We start from the raw sequence: 21,866 nt of genomic DNA on the forward strand, positions 1-21,866 counted from the left end.
AGAAAATCTGCGTTTTCTTGTACCGTGGTCTAAGCAAGGCTACTGGCGTGTCGCTGCTCTTCGCGTAGGAGGTCCACACATACAGTATCACGTAGGATGATTGGGGGATAGTACCTATGCGGGTGAATTTCGTCTTCTACTTTTTAAACCGGTGTTCATTTGCATTCTGCGGTAACAGAACTGAAAGCGAATCTGTCTCGGATTAGACTTACGGATGAAACATGGGGTGGCGGGACCCTCAGAGCGAAAGTTCGGGACGTGTGCCCTGTGATACTTATTTCGGTTGTATTTCGCACATTCACTTTGTTATGCAACGAAATCTATTTTGGTAGCCTATTGAGAACGCCTAAAGAACGTGAAGGGGCTCGAGCCCCCCCTACCTGCCACGGACCAACCCACGCAAATCGTGCAAATCTGAGGAGAAAACAATATATGGGGGGGGGGGGGGGGCAGTGTGACGATCGCGAAAGTTCTTGCAGATCATGGCGTCCATCTAAGCAGCACTTTTGAATGGTTTTCAATGTATGAGCTTTCCAAAATACTTCCAATCTCGTGACACCACCTCATTGGTAATGGCAGCCTGTACATGTAATCGTATTGTGAACGTCCAAATCAACTCTTTTTTTTCATCCACACTTTGCAGTGTGCACAAGTATGTGTGTGTTGTCGCACACAGGATCAGCGGGGTGGGGGGCGAGTTTTCGTATCGAGCCCCCCCCCCCCCCCTACCTTTGGAGGTTGGGCTACGCCACTGATCATGGCTGTCTCACGACGTAGATCGGTTCAACCAACCACTTTTTATCAGTTAGCTTTGCGGGCGATATAGAACACATTTCGCGTCGGAGCTGCTAAAAAGGATTGGTTAGCGGGTACCGTATTTGCTCACATCTTGGACGCACTCGCGTATTGAACGCACCACAACTTGAGCGCCGAAATGCTGGTACTTTTTGTTCCCCGCACATTACACGCACCCCGACTTTAGTAGCATACGGCCGGATCGTGAACGACGAATGCGACGGACATCGAGGAGTATTGCGTCCACGCCAGGGGCGGATACAGACCCTCGCTTTTTTTTTTTTTTTTTTTTTGGGGGGGGGGGCTTCTTTGTTGAATCCCGTAACTGGGAAGGGGAGAGGGGAAACCTAATGGGTAACTTAGCGTTAAGAGCGCAATCCCCCCTGGATCCGCCACTGGTTAACGCTTGAGAACGGAAGACTGTTTGACATGGGGGGGGGGGGGGTGAGAACCGCGACGCTCGATGCCGGGGAGATCGCCGCGGGTTCCCATTTCCCCCGCGTATTGAACGCACTTCCTCAGTGGCACGATGATTTTGGGTAAAAAATGTGCGTCTTGTACGCGAGTAAATACGGTACGTAGTACGCTACAGATAGTACCTTTTTTGCGCAGAATACGTCCCTAAAATCATCGACAAAAATGAAGTGAAAAGTGAATTGTGTGCAAACGAGCGATGGAAGTGCTTTGCGGTCTTATTAGCCTCTCCCTTGTAGCTTTTCGCCTCCACCTCCCACCAGGCACTTGGTGAAATAAACTTTATTAATATTATTATTTCCTCGTATGTAAAGATGTCCCTATTGTACTGATAACACTTGCTTTTTTCTTTTGAATCGTAGGTATTGCATCCACATTTCGAGTCATTCATACGCTCCAATGGATGAAGAGAACGAAAGCATTTGTGAAGACAATTGCAACATCAACACCTGAGCGTTTCTGCTGAGTGCTATGTGTGAGAGTGAGCCAAATTCTGGTATTTTAGAGAGAAGGCATAAAAAAGAGCCTGCTACATGAGAGAATCCAAAAACAAAGAGGTGCAACCAGATAGAACGCAATATGTGCTGACGCAAAAATACCATAAGTGAACATTGCGTGCTTCCATGAATTTTCCAAAGGCGTCAGAAGGCGCATAACTCCATGGTTTCAGATTCTCCAAGGGTAGATGACGTCATCCGGAGTTTCGGCGTCTCTCTCCTGATAACAGCGCGAGCACCTCCGTTCCTCGCCGAACGTTGGAAGGGTTTGATTTCTACCAGCAACTGTGGAGAGGAGACTGAAATGGGGGAGACTCTTTTCGGCTGTAGTTCGAGTCACACGGGCTCCGCCTCTCGGCGAACGTCATATGTCACGTGAGAAGGTCGCTTCTGCCCGCGCGCTGGACATGTGCTCGTAGTTTTATAAGGTAAATGTGTTTTACGCGCACTACTGCATAGCCTTGCTGGATGGACATGAGACGAGTTTGGTTAAAACCGACAGAGGTTCGCTACACTGAGTGCATTCAGGTGGTTCTTCCTCTCGAGCGAAACCAGGAAGTGTCTAGCCGCTTGCCCGGGCAAAATAGGAAAACCGACCGGTGACAGCGCTGGGTATCTGTCACTCAAAATAGTTCATACGGCAAGGAAAGGTTTTGTTCGTTTATTAAACCAAGCATATCATTCCAGATTGCAAGAAGAAGAGTAACTCGTTCACTGGTCTTCGCGGGCAAGATGCGCGGGGGGGGGGGGGGGGATATATTTATTAGACCAAATAAAAAGGGGGAGGAAACGCAAGATGGGGATCAGTGTTTGCCGAACGGCAACACAAGAGCTTGCTGCTGAACTTCGGAAAATTTTGCGATCCACAACTACAAATCGCAAGAGGACTGTTCTGAAGTCCTTGAACTTTATAATATCTATATCTGGAAATTCGGAAGCACGTACAACAACAATAATAAATGATAGAGAAGTTATGATGGTGTGCCGTGTTTACCCCTGGTAGCCTCAGGACACCTTCCCTACTTCACCGAGACTAATATGAGAGTAAACACGTTACACGTACAAAAGTTACACATAGCCATGATAGTCTATACTATTTTGTGAAGTAAGATAAATGTGAAAATCGCCGTGCATCGAATACATAACGCTGAATTCGAGAAGCCGTAATGGGGTAACACGCCTCGAACAGAGTACACAGGCAACAGCGTAAATAATGTTTCATGACGTGTTGGAAGTGCTGACTGTTTCAACGGAACATTTAACGCAATGTTTATCGTGTTCTCAGTCTGACGGGCTGCGTACATATAACCGCTCTTAATACCTTTTTTGGAGTGAGAACTCCCCAAAAAATCGCATAAATTGCCCTACTTGCAAACAGTTCTGCCGCTGTGCACATACCAATCTTACCTCCTCGCCTTTACTCTTCCCGCTCCCGCCTCATCCCTTGCTCTCTCTGTCTCTCCTCACGTGACATATGACGCACGCCATGAGGCGGAGCCTCTGTGACTCGAACTACAGCCGAAAAGAGTCTCCCCTGAAATCACCTGAAATGGACCTTCGAGGAGCAATGTTGCCAGGCGCATCGCCGACTACACACCCTATGACATCATAGGGCACGACATAACGCGTAATGGCATGACGTCACATGGCATAAATTCGATAAGCTTGCAAACACAGAAATTTTAGTGCACAGTGGCACTTTAGCGGCACTGTTGCCTTCAGTGTCTCGGTAGTAAAAAGAAACATGCATACCGCAAAGCTGCTAAAGCTTACTCCACGACTGCCTCACGAGCAAGCGCTTTTTCATTTCATTTATTTCACCTTAAATGCCGTTGCGGGCTTTACATAAGGGAGTGGAGTAAATTGACAAAGCAATTTGAAAATTTTCGCACAAACATGATGCAAACTTGAAGTTAAAAAGAAAAATAATAATTGAAAATAAAGGAAAGCCACAAATAGTTAGACACCATACATAATAAGTTATTAATGCAAAAAATATGAATACAGAAGTGAACCTTGTAGTAAAACACGCTAGCAAAGAAGATATGTTGACAAATGGGAACGAAATGAAGCACTGTCCGGTATGTTTATTAGTGATTCGGGTAGACCATTCCATTCACTTATTGCGAGAGGTAGAAATGAGTTAGAGTAAGCTAATGTTCTGCATTGAGGACGTCTTATTTTGTATGGATGATCAATGCGAGACGACACATAGTCAGGCGAAGGTGATGGTAAATGCTGTGTAGCAGTGTGAGACGTGCAACCTTGCGACGGATGTTAAGTGGAGGTAACTGAAGACTAGATTTCATTTCTGTTACGCTGGAGTGACGAGAATGATTAGAGCATATGAAGTGACAGGCACGGTTTTGAACACTCTCGAGCTCACGGGAAAGATAGTCTTGGTGAGGGTTCCAGATGGATGAGGCATATTCTAACTTACTAAGGATGAGTGATTTGTAAGCCAGTTTCCTTACTGTGATGGGAGCATGTTTTAGATTGTGCCTGAGATAGCTGAGGGTTCTGTTAGCGTAATTTAATATATAATTTCTATAATTATATATATTATATAATTTTCCTTAATTACACCATGATTATACCTTACCTACATTACTAACCCGTAACCGTCATAAGTTCGGGAGTGCTACCACCCAAAGGCACAGCCTTATATGCTGCTTTTGCTCTCCTTGAGGTGACCTATATGCCTCATCGTTTAACTACCTTTGTTGTATCTGTCTTCACCAAAAACAGCACTGCTCCGCCGTCCCCGCACACGATTTTATATTTCCTTAATGGGAGCTCTGCTAACATTAATTCAGATGGCGTGTTAAAATTAATTGATACTCTGAAGTTGTCTACGTCCGGGTTTGATAATATCGAAGGGGGATTTGTGTCTGTCCGTCCATCCGTCCGTGCCTCTCAGTTCGACTTGTCTTAATCTATGTTAATGGCTTATGAGCGTGTTTAACATCTAACATCAAACTACTGTATTTGCTGATGACTGCGTAATTTATTGTTAAGTAACCTCTCGTGAAGACTATGTTCTACTACAGGAGTGTCTTAACAAAGTAAGCAGTTGGTGTGCTGATTGGCAAATGCCGTTGAATATCAACAAATCTAAAATAATCAATTTTGTGGGTAACCGAATGCCATTGGGTTTCCTTATTCACTTAACAAAGTTCCTTTACCACACTTGGATAACTATAAATGCCTGTGTTGAGTTTTCTTTCAATATGTCTTTGGCAACACACATAAAATCACATTATTTCCAGTGCTAATCAACCACTCAGTTATGCCTCAATCTTAAAATTGTTCCACCTCACTTCAAACGTGTTTCGTTTCACCCACTCGTCAGACCGACCACGGACTATGCTTTGGCCATATTTGGGACATGTTCCAACATTATCTTATCGATCCCGTCGAAGCTGTCCTGAACTCCGCTTCCAGATTTATCCTATGTAACTGTGATTTTAATGCATCCACAATGGCAATAAAAACCGAACCTGACGTATTAAGTCTTTCAATTCAGCATCCAGCTTCCTGACTGTGTTTCTTATACAAAATGTTTCTTCGCTCTTCATCTGTTTCGACTTTTGATGTCTCTGCCCCGCTTAGATTGTTCTTTTAAGTTAAAGTGTCCTCCCTGTCAAACACTAGCTTTTTCAGAAATCTCTCGTGGCACGTACCATGAAAGAACGGAACTCTCTTCTTCAACTCAGCACAAGACTAAAACAATTTAAAGACGTGCTTTTTCATTATTCACTCACGTGTAACACCTGATTATATTTTGTATTCTACGCTTGCTCATTTATCAACGTCTACAAACATTTTGTGAATGTTATCATTTTTTGTTGTTGCTGTTAATTTAGTTTTGATTGTTGTCGTGTCAATATGTGGTCATGAAGAGTTACGTATACCCTTTGTATATCCATGACATATGTCCAACTTCTTTCTCCAATGCCCTCTTTGGGCCCTGAATGTACCTAAATAGCACAAATAACTGAATATTTAAAATGCTGAATATGTAATATATGCATGTGCAATACAAGAAATAAAGGCACCAAACATCTGCTACATTGTCCGAATGTAATTGAAAACAAAACCTGAAACCATGTACTGCAGTTGATCCCAAAATGGTCAAACGTGAGCCAACCACAAAATATCAATTGTCCAAGCATGTGCTGGGATGGGGGGAAGCCATGCCCTGTTGACATTAGATGGCAAAAGTGTAATTTCCTCAAGTTGACTGATGAAGCATGCGCCGCAGCATAGCTCGCTAGTCGAAATATGCACCTTGAATGAGTACCGCATGAACTTTAAAAATTTGTAGTCCTCCACGAACAGCAGCCTCCAGAATGGGGAAGTACGGGTTGCACCTTCACATACTTTGTTCTGCATTACGCATTGTTGCTTAAACGAGTAATGATTACTATAGAGCCACTCCGAAGGGGGTGCAGTGAGAAGGGCAGCCACTCAGGGTACCTTGTCCAGAGTGGATGTCCGAGGGCAGGGGTCCTGGAAAATTGGCAATCAAGCGAGACTAGATAATTTTTGTTGTTGAATTTACGGTAGGGATCTCATCATTCACAGCTTCACTCTTTTCATATGAAATTATTCTGAAGAGTTTAAGAGCAGACCATTTATGCAAGAAACTGAATCACCAGTCATATATGTGGAGCTAATGATGCACAAATATTCCTGCACCTAATTTTTTTTCTGGTTATTATGAAATCTTTGGAAAGTGCTGCTGTAAATAGTCAACCAGCCCCAGGTGGAAGTTGGCCTCAGGATTGCTGTGTCTCATATTTTCGATTCAAAGTAACACTGATGCTGCCACAATGCTGCTTCTAATCATATAATTAGACACGAGTTACACGAAATACACTGTGGCATTGCTGTGAAGTTCAACCCAAAATGTTGGTATATTATGCACCAGGGTTGCGGAATGAGGTCACCCATTCCATTCCAATTCCATTCTGAGGAATGGAGATTTGTGAAAATTCTATTCCTTTCAATTCCTCGGAATGGAAAGCTGTGGTCAATTCCCACTCCTGGAATGGCTTGGCAACCCCATTCCATTCCTTTAATTCCATCAATAAAAAGAGAAAGGACCGGTAACTGTACTGGATAGCCCAGTAGTGTTAGAGGAGATTGGCATTACCCAGCCAAGTTCAACCCACCAAGGCAAAGACAAGGTGCGGAGAGGTTCCTAACATCACAACAACATTGATGCACTAGTAATTGCGATGATAAACATTTTTTTAAAATTTGGACATGTAAGCAATCTTGCTGATCAGTGATATCGTGTGTTCCGGTTCACAAACATGAGGATGAGGTGCTGGAAAGATGTGCCCGATACCCAACTTCGCTGTGCAGTCATAATATGCGAAACTGTGGAAAATACTCGTTCTACATCTGCTGAAGCTGTGCGGAGGCCTGAGTGACCGCAGATTGTTTCCCTGTATTATTATTTTCGAAACGAAGGAGAAAGGAAGCCCCATTTATACATGCCGAATATTCAACAATATTATTTTGCTCTTGACCGTGTGTACAGGTGCGGTGCGTGTGTGCAAATTCCAATTCCATTCCTGCAAAAAAATGCCTAATTCCATTCCCATTCCTTTCCTAGGACAGTTTCCGCCATTCCATTCCAATTCCATTCCAGGCTGTGATAAATCTGTAATGATTCCGGAATCATTCCAACTCCGGAGCGGCAACTCCGCAAATTTCTAAAACAACCCTCAACAAAACATTTCAACCACTGAGGTCTCATCAGGGGAACATTCCGCGCACACAACCCATTTGGTCTGCTCTCGGTAAAAGAACATACCCTTTTGGAATACTCTGTAATGTACCTTTGTGTTTGTGAATGTGGTTGTGTAACCGTAAACACTAACAACGAACAGGACAAGCAAATAGCCTGCAGTAGGAATAGGTTTGGGTAAGGTTTGGGTTCACACCTGCCCACTTTCTCCACCAACTCCAACCGCCGTCTTACGACCAAATTGGAGACAGTGCCATATCAGCATTCACATTTACCAGCTCGGCAGCTCCAACCATCGACAAATTTTGCGACTGCTCATTCGACGATAGGGCTATATTCAGGGTCTGACTTTTTCGGGTTAAACCCGAAATCGGGTTATGCCCTCCTGAATCAGTTTCGGACCAATTCGAGTTGAATCCGATTTTCTACCCGAATTCCAATCACGTATTACAGTGTATCATGTATCACGTACACAATTTAGTAGCAATCTATAGACATGTCTGATGAAAATAATATCTGCGCGCAACAATAAACTATGCGAAACAAATTTAATGTTACATCATGTGGTGTTTGTGACTATAAATCGCGAGGAATGCATGTTTGATCAATATGTGCACCTCTTTAACTGTAGGCCACTTGTTGGACAGAAAGGAAAAGTAACCGCCCAATTGAATCATTTGCACCTGATTTCCCCCCCCCCCCCCATAATTCATAATTAATTTAGAGGATGTGGAGAACATCTGAAATTTCAACGTCATCGAGAATAGACTTCTGCTTCCGGAAAGACGTCATGTGTAGATCACCTGCCAGTGCTCCTTCTGGTAATTGGCTAGAACACCACCAACTTTCTGGAGTTTCCAGTCGGTGAACGATTTGTAGCAACCCAAGTTGGTCGTGGTTGATGGTGCCGGCCGACTCGGACCAACTCCAAAGTTGGTCATAGTTGGTGGAGAAAGATGGCCCGTGTGAACACAGCCTCAGATCATTATTGCGTTCGGTCGACAGGTGAACGTAGCTCAGTCTCAGGGTTTTGATTACGGATGTCAATCATCACCAGATTGCCTGCTTTCTTGCCATCTGAAAGTAGGTTAGAAAGTAGGTTAGGTTTTGTCTGTCTGTGTCCCCTGCACTGGGGTTTTATCACTTTTAGAATCTGAAAGTAGCTCAGTCAGTCAACACAAGAATTCATCACTAGCGGTACACTAGCTGACTAAAAAATGGTTAAGGCCCGTTGAAAATATCCCCAATACTACAAGGTACATCTATTTGTCCCAGCGTGACCTTTGTGCCACATTCAATGCTCTTGCGTTGTGGCAATTTCTCTCGAGCTGGCATTTGATGGCAACACTGTTTGAGTTGAATGGCTGTAGGAGCGTATAGCATCAACGACATTTCTGGCCTTCTTGCACATATCACACATGAAAAGGGGTCATAGGTAGTTTTGTTCGTTTCCTTCGTCGGTAGTGATGGGCCGAGAATGAATTATTCGTTCTCGGTGAACGAATCACTAGTTTGAACTGAGTGAACCGATTCACCTCCCTAAAAAGGATTCGTTAATTGATTCACCTTCAATGAGGGTCCTCGGGAGGTTCTCGGAAGAACAGCCAATTAGTACACACAAATATTTGCTTGCATGCTGGCACACAGTGCAGAGAGTCACCGTGAAGGTTTTCTATTATTGGTGTTGTGAATGATGATCAGAGCTAGGCAAATTCTCCATGACTCTTTGTCCTCAACTCAATTTCCGGCTTCATAACAGCTTTGTCAATATTTATGATTGTTTTCACATACCTGAAGTCATCTGGAAAGTGAACAGATCTCATCATTTCAAGGGCATACCCTCTCCTATAGCAGAATCATATATATATATATGTTCAGAATCTGCTGGCGTGTGTTTTCTGTAGATCTTATAGCATGCATAACACAGATTTCTACAACTTTCCGGCTGTATCGATAAGCTCTCAACACAATTCATGAGAATGAATAGCTGTGAAATAGACGTCCACTTCCTCGAAATAACGAGCGACGTTCAAACGCATTCGGTATCAAAACTGCGGATGTCTCAACTGCTTTATTTAAAGCTTTCTATAAACACAAAGGTTTGACACATGGAGGTCATCCTTCTGTCAGGAAATTTTTGGAGACTAAAATATTGTCGTATATATGTTATACATTCACAAGCTGCTTTGCTTTGATGAGTGTGTTTGCAGATATCGGTGTGATCAAGACACTTGACATTCCGCCACACTGTTATGTGAGGCTGCTTTTGTTTGTGGGTACTGCAACAGAGGTTGAAGGTAGTAGCACACTGCTTGGTACCAACTGTATACAGCTGAAATGTACAGATGTGCTGCACCACTCACAGTCACGTGGTCTACATATCTCACCGGGTGCCATCCCCATATACTCAGGGGCGCAATTAGGTGTCATTTGGGACTACCTACGAGGTGCTACTGCTGTTACCAAGTCCTGCAACATACTTCAGAGGCAAGACAGCGTGTCATCTTTTTCTTTCACAAATAGAGTACTGTTTCCGTGGCTGTGTGCGTGTCATGTCTTGGACAATGGTCAAGACAAGTGCAGTTGTACAGCAACAATGGTCCACCTCGCGCCATACGCTACTGCATGTATTGAAACACAGCAGTGTGAATCTGCCTTTCATCATCTTTGACATACAACATTTTATGTTAAAGCAGCACATAATAATTTTGACCTTTCTAAAAGGAACGTCGAATATTTTTTATTACCGCATGCGCTCCACCTATTACGAGCCTATTGCACGTCCATTCTGACTCGAATTTGTAATCAAAGTCAAGCGGATGCATTTCTGTCTCTTACAAGGACCCACAAGGCCACACTACGCAAAGAAGGATGGGCGAGCAGCTTCTGTTCCTCTTCCATGACAGCTTTCATGGTGTCTGTATGTACAGTCTATGATCTCCGATCTCTAGCTCAGTGCTGCGTCCATTGGATTGACTTGATGTCGATTCCGTCTTGAAGCATCTCCCACAATGGACTCATCTCTCTCAACTTCCGTACTTCTTCCACACACTTGCGAGCGGTGTACACCACTTCCTCTTCCGAGGTGAAACGTCCGAGCCCGAAGCGGATGGACGAGTGAGCTAGATCCTCGTCAGCCCCGATGGCCCGCAGGACGTAGGATGGCTCCAAGGAAGCAGACGTGCACGCTGACCCCGACGACAGAGCCACATCCTTGAGTGCCATTAGCAGACTTTCACCTTCGACAGTTGAAAACGAGAGGTTGACGCAGCCCGGGTAGGTCTCGTGTGGATCGCCATTGCGCACCACGTGAGTCAGTTCTCTGGTTATGAGCGAAACCAGGAGGTCTGCGAGACGCGCTACGTGCCTGTGATCGTAGGCCATCTCACGTGCGGCCAATTCGCAGGCAGCACCCAGACCGACTACCAGTGGTGTGGGTACCGTCCCACTGCGTATACCACGTTCTTGGCCTCCTCCACTTTGAAGAGCTTCCACTCGAACCCTGGGTCTCCTGCGCAGGTAGAGAGCTCCAACACCTTTGGGTCCGTATAGCTTATGTCCACTGATGGACATGAGGTCGATCTTCATGTCGTCCACGCTGAGCGGTATCTTGCCCACAGCTTGCGCAGCGTCTGTGTGGAAGAAAATGCGGCGTTCGCGGCATAAATTACCAATGGCCGCTATAGGCTGGATGACCCCAATTTCGTTGTTAATTGCCATGACTGACACGAGCACAGTGTCTGGTCGGAGAGCGGCCTCAAGTTCATTGAGGTCGACAAGACCGTTCTTCTGAACCGGTAAGTAGGTGATCTCGAAGCCCTCAGCTTCCAGTGCGCGACACGAGTCTAGAACGCACTTGTGCTCAGTCTGGGTGGTGACAACGTGTTTCTTTTTCTCGGCGTAAAAGCGTGCCACACCTTTTATGCAAATATTGTTTGATTCTGTAGCACCGCTGGTGAAAATTATTTCTTTCGGTTGGGCACCGATGATGTCGGCGACTTGGGAACGCGCTTTCTCCATGGCAGCTTCACTTTCCCAGCCGTAAGCATGTGTGCGCGAATGTGGGTTACCGAAGTTCGTGATCAGGTACGGGAGCATTGCGTCAAGAACACGCGGATCCAGCGGCGTGGTGGCCTGTACGTCCATATACAGAGGACGGAGCTGCTGCTGCTGTTCTTCAGCTTGCTCGACAGCATCTTCTCCAAGAAGCTTAGAGGGAATTGAACACAGCTCACGAGCAGAAATTCGTGGTTTTGGAACAAGAATCGACAAATGACGCAAAAGACGCGACATGATCACGAAGCAGGTGATGTTGTTATCGTAATGCGACACACTACGTCGTGCGCGAAATCAGAAACATGCACGCTGCCATTGAAGTTAAGGAGATAGCGCTAATCCTACCACCATCCATATGCGTCTTTCCTTCACGCTTTCCTCCTCCTTTGCTTGCGCGCGGATTATTTTTCAACGGTGGGCACTGGTCTACTGACTGAAGAGAGTTTTACACTGCCTCAAAGGTAGGTATGAAAATGTGTAAAACCTAAAAAGTACAAAGGAAGCAAAAAAGTGTGAAACATTATGAACAAGCACTTTGAATGAATATCGCAGGAGCCGTGCTGTGAGCCTACGTCACGCACCTCAAAGGAACTAGAATAACCACATGAAAACCAGAGATAAGACGCGCCAAAAACAAAAGTAGTGCGAGGGTATCGGCTTTTCATGGGCATTCAATGCTATAGATTGTTTGATACCGTTCTCCGTTACGGATGGATGGCGATGGTATATAGACCACACTACGCGCCCGGAAACCTGCACTGTCTCCACGGTAGCACGCACGATGTCGCTCCGATCATTTTCCGGCCCACGTCGGTGTGTTTGCCGGCAATCTTTTTTGCCGCGGTTATCATTCAAAGGTCTGTGCGTGTGCGCGTATGTTGTATGTGTGCTGTTATCCAGGCTTCCAGCTGTCCGATGCTGCGTTCAGTGCGAAAGAATGACACCTCACCGACTGTGGACACAAATACGCAACGTGAGAAACCAACGTGATACAACAAATCCGCAGTGACGTGCGTTGAAGCCTTAGTCTGCGCAATTGAATATGAATAAACACGCGCATAAAATGACAGCTAGAACTTCTCTATGCTCTCAACTTTCCTCTGGAGTGGTAGTGTTTATGTGGATTTTGGTTATTGTACCGTGTGTGCCGGTGTGGTGTACCGGGGACCCTGATAGTGTAGCCAGCCTCGCAGAGTTGGCGTTACTTCGGTATCAACCGCACTTAAAGGATACCAACAATGTATCGGACGCGTTGCTATTGCTGCTTAAGGCCTTAAGGAGTATCCAAACTTCCAGTGATTTCAACGAAGCAAACTGTACATCACGCGCCATTGAAGCTGGCCTGAATAGCTCGCTCCTCTGTAAAGAAGGCTCACAAGTGAGTGCATTTCAGTGCATAACGCAGTGATTTGTCCTGACACCCCCTCCCGCCCTTTCCCAAATGTTTGGTAACCCCCCGCCCCCTTCCCATTCTTTCCTGTGTGCCCCTGCAGTGAGGGGGGGACTTTGTTTCAGCCTGGCACAAATGTCAACAGATGTACATAAAGCTGTTTCAGCATAACTACAATAATGACCCACCACCACCACCACCACCATGCTTGTGATTCTGAATAAGCCACTGAGCTGAAGTTAAAGCGAAACTGCCACCATCTCTGCACGGTACATGTATATCACCGGACTTAGAGCTCACTACGTAATCAGGTCTAGTATGAAGACTCAACTCGTTTACGTTTTTTGTTTCCTATCCTTTTATGTGTAACATGTTACACGCTCTGTTTGAGTGCAGTGGATTTTTCTTGCAGGTTCTTTTTCTCACTACACCGTATGGCAGAAGGCAATCAAATCCGAAGAAAAATATTTGACACTGAACTTTAATATTTCTCAACAATTTAGCAATCATTTTCTTTTTTTTCTTCTATAAAGGATTGAAACAGTCACGTTGCACGACATGGCTGGCAGCCTAAAACACTTCACTTCGTCACGGAAACAACAAAGCGCAGTTAAATTTAAGCAAATTTATGGATCCGTGTGGCATAGAAGTTCTTAAAATCGTAATTTCGCAGACGTGTACACATTCTTTAGGAGTTACTTTCATGCGCACATGATACTCATTTCAGTTTTGAAATATGTGCTCTCAAAGCAGTGGCGGTCCCAAAGGGGGTGGTGGAATGGCGGTCCCCCCCCACCCCCCCCAAAAGCATAGCCTGGTCCAGTTTTCATCTCTTTCCTCTTTTCATCTCTTCCTCATCAGTTGACACTCTCAAGGAGAGCGACCTAAATGGGACCTAAAATGGATTCCCAGTGGTAGGATTTTGTGCGAGAAAAGGTTGAGCCGATGTCCAGAACCCCTCGCACCCAAACGGATTGCGACTGGCTAAAGACTCGCAGACGTCGCCCCCCCCCCCCCCCCAAAAGTACTTCGATGGGACCGCCCCTGTCTCAAAGTATCTCATCATGACAGTATCATCATGGCCCTCACATGTCTGGAAGCTGGTTTGCAAGCTATGACATTCGAGACCGCTTCATTTCATGACAGAACAATCGTTCGGAGTGTATGCCGACACATGGACTGTTAACCTGTAAGCCATATTGGCCGCAATTACGTACTCCGAACTTATTCTACTGTTCCATAACTTAAAAACCCGAGACTAGGGGACAAAAAAACTGACAACACAGACAAGGTTGAGACCTTGTCTGTGTTGTCTATCTACCTCTCTAGCCTCTCGTTATCCTACTGTGTCGCTGGCAGGGAAAGTTGTTCCTGACGACCTGACTGAAGCATTTGCGATTGACCCCAGTTTGCGTACATGTCGGTCACGTATCTAAACAGCTCAGCATGCACATTCTAGCCTCCAACTACAGGTACTCTCACAGGTACTCTCAAGATAGGGTAACAGTTACTTTCCATCTTGTTTGTGAGGTAGAGGGTTTGTGATAAAACTGAAATGAATAAAGAGTGTTGCGAGCTATACTATATGCTGAAGGGTGTGTAATACACTACATATTCATATAGAAATTGCCCTTTCGAAAGTCCAGCTGTTTGTCGATAAATCGTTAAAATTAAAAATGCTACTCTCCTAACGTGTTGAATGACCTATGCCTCCTGCTAAGCCTTTGTGCGTGTGTAGCAGGGTTTGCATAGTTTCTCTTGCAGTCTAAACACAGTTACCATATTTATTTTGCTGCTTCTAATTTACGCATCGATTTATTGCTATATACCTAGGGCCTTATGTATAGCCGTAGCAGGCACTTTTATTGTCCGTATTTTAGCAAATATGCCTTCTGTTGATAGCTTCGAAGCTACGGTGATCCCCTAAAAGGAAAAAAAAAAAGTAATAGTCTATCACCACTATTGCTATTTATTGCACAAATTCAGAAGCTCAGAGCTTTTTGTAGCACAAACAGTTTTGTAGCATACCATACTGGATCTAAGCTGAAGTAGCCGGACTGTTCATCTGATTCACATGTGAACACAGAATACATAGTTGACCGTGGTTTCTAAGTCTGCCGTACCAGTAGAATTATTTACGGAGTGTAAGAAATGCGGTGCATTATCGTGGGAAACCCTGTATATATGCGCACTCAGCTTGTAAATGCCAGCAATAATAGCTACAGCTGCTAAATTCCAGTGTGGGACAGCAAAATTTTAGAGCAAGAAGTAAAGAAGGCAACCAGTACGAATTATAGTAATTGAGGAATAGATTGCCACTATGTTGGCCACTGTGTATCTGGTCAATGACACTCCGGAATTATTAATGGCAACATCTGTGTGACAAGAAAAATGGCACAGGGCAATCCATTACTTTTTATACCATGTTGTGAACCACTGTTCACTTGACATTTGAATGACAGTTCTAATAGTCTCATAGGGACAGGAGATGTCGGGACATCATCGTGTTAAGGGTCTCCAGCTTTGTTCCAGCTTGCTAATGTCTGCGCGCATGGTAAAGTTTCTCGAGTCGCGTTCGTGGTCGGTTTGTTCTGCTGCGTCTGGTGCACAAAATTGCAGACGCTTTTTCGGCCGCTATCTCGTTGCGAAAGGTCAAACATGCACTGCAGCCAAATTTTTGAGACTTCGGGCTGATGTATTTAGCAGTTAATTCATGTCAGCAACGACGTAACAAACAAAGCACTTTTTGTGTCCCTCACGATGCTATTGTGCAGATAATTGCCAAGCAGTAAGACCTCTAGCGTGGCAGCAGTTTTTGTTTCCAGGTATTTGGGCTGAGTCAGTTACTCTTCTCGTAAAATCCTGAGTGAAATCAAACTGCCATTGGTGAAGACTAATATGGGCTTTTGCAATGCCTTGCTTGATCTATTTTTCTGTAGCACACCGTGAAGTAAAACCGTACGGTAAAATTATATTTACCCAAGAAACTTCAGTCGAGCAAATATTTTGCAGCGTTTACGCGGCGATAGTTTTGCTTTAAGTAGCTTAACTATGCCGATTTGCCACAACACAAGGACTGTGAAGTATCGCTGCACACCCCAATGCGATATACGTTCACTTTGAGCGAGAGAATGTGAGAAAATGCTGTCAGTGTCTCTTTTGCATTTGTTCATCACGTTTTAAGAAAACTGACACGCACTGCATCTTCTTGCAATTCTGTATACCCCAACCACTTAGATGTAGCATGGTGTGGTACCTTGTGAGGGTACCACGTTACAGTGATTTTGTGAACGCAGCGAAGAAATGACAGTCAACATTTCCATGAACAACGACCTCTCTGCTGACATCCATTTGTTGTAACAATAAGGTATTGTTCTGGGGGGGGGGGGGGGGTGACGTCAGTGGTGTATGTGTGTTTCCTCTGCGGGCTAGTTTCACAATCATGGAATGTGATGAAGATGACAGAAAGCCGACAACAGGAAGCCGGTGTTGGGTTGAAACATCATGTTCTTGTGCACAAAGGGTGGCGGTAGCGTTGTGTTACACTCGTCGTACCCCTGTGGACGTTACCTTGTTCCCTATTGCTAGTCACTTTAGTGTCTCACGTAGTATCATACGGATGTCACATGCAAATGGACAGTCTAATTAGGGGGTATTGACATATTTGAAGAAAAAGAAAGCAAAAAAGGGGGAAGTTCTTAATTGTAATAATAGTAATTCGTGGCTTTACCTCGTGACACATGAGCGACACAACAGTGATCAGTCTGAATTAATTATGCTCACCTGAGTGTGTTTTAAATTCTGTTTCTAGTATTTGATCTGTTGTGTGACAAATTGATGTATTTGTTGGATCATTCTTCTTGGATGAACTTAATTCCGTTGCAGAACTCGCAATCTCTGGTGACAGCCACCAGAAAAAAATTAGGGGGCTCTTTCTTTCTTTTTTTCTGATGGCTGCGACCAGTGATTGTGGGTTCAGGTACAAAAAATTTCGTAGGTCTCTTTGGATGGGTCTGCAAGATTTTGGGCATATAATTAACTGCGTTGATTGAACGAATTTAATTTATGAAATACAATTGGTTACATAAATTGAATAATATTATTTAACCAGCAGCTTGTAATTAATACTTTAATTGATTACCCAATTTGGTGAATTGAACCTAACGCCAAAACATTACATGAAATTTCGCGAGTGTCAACCACGTATGGGATTGGAGAGGCGGAAAATTTTGCGACAGAACGCGAAAGTGAAAGTCCCATGACTTCCAAGTAGCGGTAGCACCAAGGCGCGTGACGTCATTGTCGTCAATTCGAAGGAAATCAGAAGGGTGACATCCGGCCGGCCAATGGTAGGGAAGGGATCGATATCAGGGAACCGCGGAAACGTGTCACGCTGAACGAAGCCGAGTCGGTTTATCAAAGTTCAAGGCGGCTATGTGTTTACAGCAATAGTTCAATGGCGAATTCCATTGGAGAGATAAAGGATTTATAATTCTTATATACAAGGTGGTTAACCAACCATGATAGAAATTCGTAGTAAATAACGTAGGCAACGGAAGGACACGCGGTAAAGGGATTTTTTTTTCTGCACGGAACATTTGCCACATATTGGTACCACTTTTATTTCATTTCAATTGATGGAAATTTAATTTCATGAATTGAACTTCGAAATTTCCCAAGTAAACCTAACGTTTTCTATTCTTTTAAAAAATAGTCATATTACAGTAGCCAACCCGAACAATAAAGTCTGCTTGCTCTTTCTTTCTTGTTTTTCTATTTCCCCGTCATAATCGTTTGTTAAGAACTACGTATTTTTATCGTATCGTTTATTCTATTTTCAGTGCCCGATTTGAAAGGACAGGACATTTATTTCTCTTGGTGTGTCAAGTGGAATTCTCCAGTAATGAATTGTGCACACACCCTCCAGCTCCCAAGAACAATACCGGTCATCCTTTTATGTATATTTTTTATTTGCTCGGAATTTATGGTATTTTGTGGTAATAACGGTCATTTTTTTATTGTGCGGCCCTCCAAGATGTGGTCCAAGGTCGATGCGGCCCGCTACACGATTTCAGTTTGATGTCCCTAATGGGAGCAAAACTGTTGTCGCCGTGTGCAGGGCGGGTGCCTGTGTTTGCGATTTCTGAGGTTGGATTGACCACCCAGGTATGAATCAATCCATTTCCAAGCAGCACAGTGTACTGAAAGTCGAGTGCAATAGGTGTGGACGGGTATATGGAAGGCCTTGAACAGACGCGTGAAACTAAAGGACATTGATAAGACACATATACCGCCCACCTCTGTCGCACTCGACTTTCAGTACATTGTACGGCTTGGGATTGCACTCGACTTTCACTATATTGTGCTGCTTGGGTTTACTCCAGAAGACAGTGGGAGGGCGTCACACGGGAGGAGCAGGTATCAGGCGAAGCTAAGCACACTTCAGAATTCAGCAAAAAGAAAAAAAAGGAAAAGATAGTAATAAAGCGCACAATCATACTCCAAGAGCAAAATAGCAAAAATCGAGTGAAAGACATGTTCGTAATGAAATCTTAGAGCGACGTTTAATATGGCATTGCGTAATCCGTGAGGGGTAAAGCGCGTGCAGTGCCGTTTGCTCTTCAAGACCGAGTCGCCGAGGAGCTACAACGTATGCAGCGTGAAGGCATTATCGAACCAGTAAAGACGTCTGAATGGGCCGCGCCCATTGTTCCTGTCGTCAAACGCGATGGACGTGTAAGAATTTGTGGTGACCCGTTACCGTACCTGAGAAGTATCCGATTCCAAGGGTTGAGGAACTGTTCGCCAAGCTGTCAGGAGGAAAGAAATTCAGTGAGCTTGACCTCAAGGATGCTTACCAACAAATACTGCTGGACGAAGAGTCCAAGAACTTGGTGACCATCAACACTCAGAAAGGGTTGTATCGGTACGTAAGGCTACCGTTCGGTGTTTCTAGGGCACCAGCGTTATTTCAGCGAATAATGGAAAACCTGCTGCAAGATCTGCGTGGCGTCGTGGTTTACTTCGACGATATCCTTGTCACTGGAAAGGATGACGACGATCACAAGAAGAACTTGGATATTGTACTGCGAAGGCGTGAAGAAGCTGGACTACGATTGAAACTTGAAAAGTGCACTTTTATGGCCCCTAGGGTGCACTATTTAGGTCACGTAATCAAGGAAGCGGGGTCACATCCTGATCCAAAGAAGGTAGAAGCTGTGACGAAGGCGCCACCGCCAACGAATGTGAAAACGTTGCAGACTACCTGGGGCTAGTGAACTATTACAGGAAGTTCTTGCCTGATTTGTCGACAGTACTGCATCCTCTAAACAAGTTCCTAGGAGCAAATGCGCCATGGACTTGGGGCACCGAGCAGCAGCTCGCTTTCCAAAAAAGTAAGGACCTCCTAACGTTTGCTAGGGTCCTAGCTCACTTTGACCCCAAGAAACATTTGGTGTTGGTATGTGATGCATCGCCTTATGGCGTGGGTGCTGTACTTGCGCACCGTGAACTGTCAGGTGAAGAGTTTCCTATTGCATGGGCGTCAAGGAGCTTAATGCCAGCAGAATGTAATTACAGCCAACTCGATAAAGAGGCTCTGGCCGTAATTTTCGGCGTTCTGAGGTTTCATCAATACCTCTGGGGTCATTCATTCGAAATAGTGACCGACCACAAGCCACTGTTGGGACTTTTAGCGCACGATAGGCCTGTACCTAATAACTGTTCACCCAGGCTTCTTCGCTGGGCCCTGACGTTATCATCTTACCGCTATCAGTTGGCCTATCGATAGGGAAGCCGCATCGCGCATGCCGATGGACTGAGCAGATTGCCACTACCTACTGAAGCTCTTCCCGTGGAACGACCGGCAGAAGTGTTCCTGTTGGAAGGAGTCTACCCAACTGTTTTATCCGCAAAGGTAGTCGCTCAAGCCACGTCAAGAGACGTCATTGCATCCAACGTTCGTCACATACTGTTGTCAGACGGCAAATTACCTGACGTCACTGACTACAGGCCTTACCAAAGGCGTTTTGATCAACTGAGCGTGCAGGATGACTGCATACTTCTCGGAAATCGTGTTGTCATTTCTCAAGAGCTACGTGCAAAGGTTCTCGACTTGCTTCATGAGAGCCACCCTGGTGTCACAAAAATGAAGGCTGTGTCCCGCAGTCACGTCTGGTGGGATACATTGGACGAAGATATTGCTGCGAGGGTACAGAGGTGCATGACATGCCAAGAACAACAACGTGAGTCCAGACGTGTTCCTATGATGCCTTGGCCTTTTCCAGAAAGAGCATGGTCGCGCTTGCATGTGGATTTTGCAGGCCCTTTCAAGGGTCATTACATCTTCATCCTTGTGGACGCATTTTCTAAGTGGGTAGAAGACGAAGTTGTTCCATCACGATCCGCGGAAGCTACTATTTCTTGTCTACGTTCTATCTTTGCGAGACAAGGACTGCCCGATCTCGTAGTGTCGGATAATGGACCAGCATTTGTATCAGCAAAGTACACAGAATTTCTGAAGTGGAATGGAGTAAGAAAAGTCCTAATTCCTCCATATCACCCAGCATCGAATGGGGCTGCTGAAAGGGTTGTTCAAACAATTAAGAACAAGCTTAAAGGTACTATAAAGCAGTCGAGGTCGAACCTGTGCAGTCAGCATGACGTGAGAGTGCTAGATTCAAAGGTTCAGCACAACAAGTAATATGCGCACGAGTTTACTCTAAGTATTTTTAATTGGTAAATAAAAACGCAGTCGAGAATGTCGGGGCGACGTCCGGTGGGAAGAATTCATCAACTTGTCAAGCAACCCTGTAAACAAGGAGACCGATAAACAGATTGCTTTCCTGTTGGGATTTGCAAATACTACCTTTTGAGAAAATGTAATTTGTGTGAAAGAATATAAACACAAGTTGAATCTTGCACTCAGTAGCTAAACGTCTATACCTGGGCCTTGTTTCAGCATCGTGGCGCTGCTATCGTACGTCGCTCTGTTCGGCCCATAGTCGTGCGCATGAGGCATTTTCGCCGCCGTACTTGGTGGAGTTGGCGTTTCGTCGGTCTGCTTCGCCACAGTGTTACCAGTAGATTTAAATTTGCATTTTTTTTGGAGCTATCACGTCTATGTGAGAGATTTTTGCGACATTTTACTCCTGAGGACGTACACAATTCAGGGCACACAAAACATGAGGTTCCGCCTCGACCTCTTTATAGTACCTTTAAGAAGGCAAGCACAGGTGATTTCAAGACGCAGATATCTCGCGCACTATTCAGCTATCGAACAACGCCGCACCTGATAACCGGTGCATCTCCAGCAGAACTCTTGTGCGGAAGAAAACTCAAGACTGTTCTGGATAATCTCCATCCGGACATGCGCACCACAGTACTTTGTAAGCAACTGCGCAGCAAACTTTTGCATGACAAAAGCGCTCGTTTCCACAGCGTCTATCGTCCTGGGGATTCAGTGTTTTCCGACCTGGACCAACTTGGGTCCCTGCTGTTGTCACAAAAGCACAAGGACAGTCGTCTGCTGCTGTACAGCTACCTGGGGGAGTTATTTCCACCATGCACCAAGATCATCTACGAAGGGATGCACAGCGATCAGAACCATCATCAGACAGCAACGCTGGAGCAGAACAGTCGCAGTTGTCACCGAGTGTACCACCAGCTGATTTTCAACCTGATACCGTGGAGAATCATGGGTCATGTCCAGACGGCAGCAGCACTTCAAGTGATAGTGCGGTGACGTCGTCACCTAGACTGTCTACACGAATCAAGCGTCCTGTGGACAGATACTGCCCATAGTTGGTGCTGATTACATTTTTGTCTTTCTCACTTTGTTTTCCTATATAACGAGTGCTGTAATGCTTATACGTAAGTCAGGTGTTCTGCTTTC

At 45.0% G+C, this 21,866-nt stretch overlaps 3 protein-coding genes across 7 annotated transcripts in view; 2 read left to right on the plus strand and 1 right to left on the minus strand.

The window, feature by feature from the left end:
* LOC135373761 (uncharacterized) overlaps positions 1-5,835 on the plus strand; it is a 45,899-nt gene extending 40,064 nt beyond the window's left edge. For 4 of the 5 annotated variants that reach the window (XM_064606850.1, XM_064606846.1, XM_064606845.1 and 1 more), the window contains one exon: positions 1,632-5,835. In XM_064606850.1, coding sequence (XP_064462920.1) covers positions 1,632-1,722 — 91 coding nt within the window. In that variant the 3' untranslated portion in view covers positions 1,723-5,835. The remainder of the gene's footprint in view (positions 1-1,631) is intronic. The other variant, XM_064606849.1, reaches the window with a different exon arrangement.
* A 3,744-nt stretch (positions 5,836-9,579) lies between these two features.
* On the minus strand, positions 9,580-11,934 carry LOC135373722 (cysteine desulfurase-like). The gene has a single exon (XM_064606802.1). It carries the CDS (start codon positions 11,818-11,820, stop codon positions 10,480-10,482), a length of 1,341 nt encoding a protein of 446 aa, XP_064462872.1. The 5' UTR covers positions 11,821-11,934; the 3' UTR covers positions 9,580-10,479.
* A 422-nt stretch (positions 11,935-12,356) lies between these two features.
* Positions 12,357-21,866, plus strand: part of LOC135373721 (metal cation symporter ZIP14-like) — a 97,144-nt gene continuing 87,634 nt past the window's right edge. The window contains exon 1 of the mRNA XM_064606800.1: positions 12,357-12,961. Within this exon, the coding sequence (XP_064462870.1) occupies positions 12,626-12,961 (336 nt within the window). The 5' untranslated portion in view covers positions 12,357-12,625. The remainder of the gene's footprint in view (positions 12,962-21,866) is intronic.

The sequence above is a fragment of the Ornithodoros turicata genome, unplaced genomic scaffold (assembly GCF_037126465.1).
Source record: "Ornithodoros turicata isolate Travis unplaced genomic scaffold, ASM3712646v1 Chromosome31, whole genome shotgun sequence".
NCBI lineage: Eukaryota > Metazoa > Arthropoda > Arachnida > Ixodida > Argasidae > Ornithodoros > Ornithodoros turicata.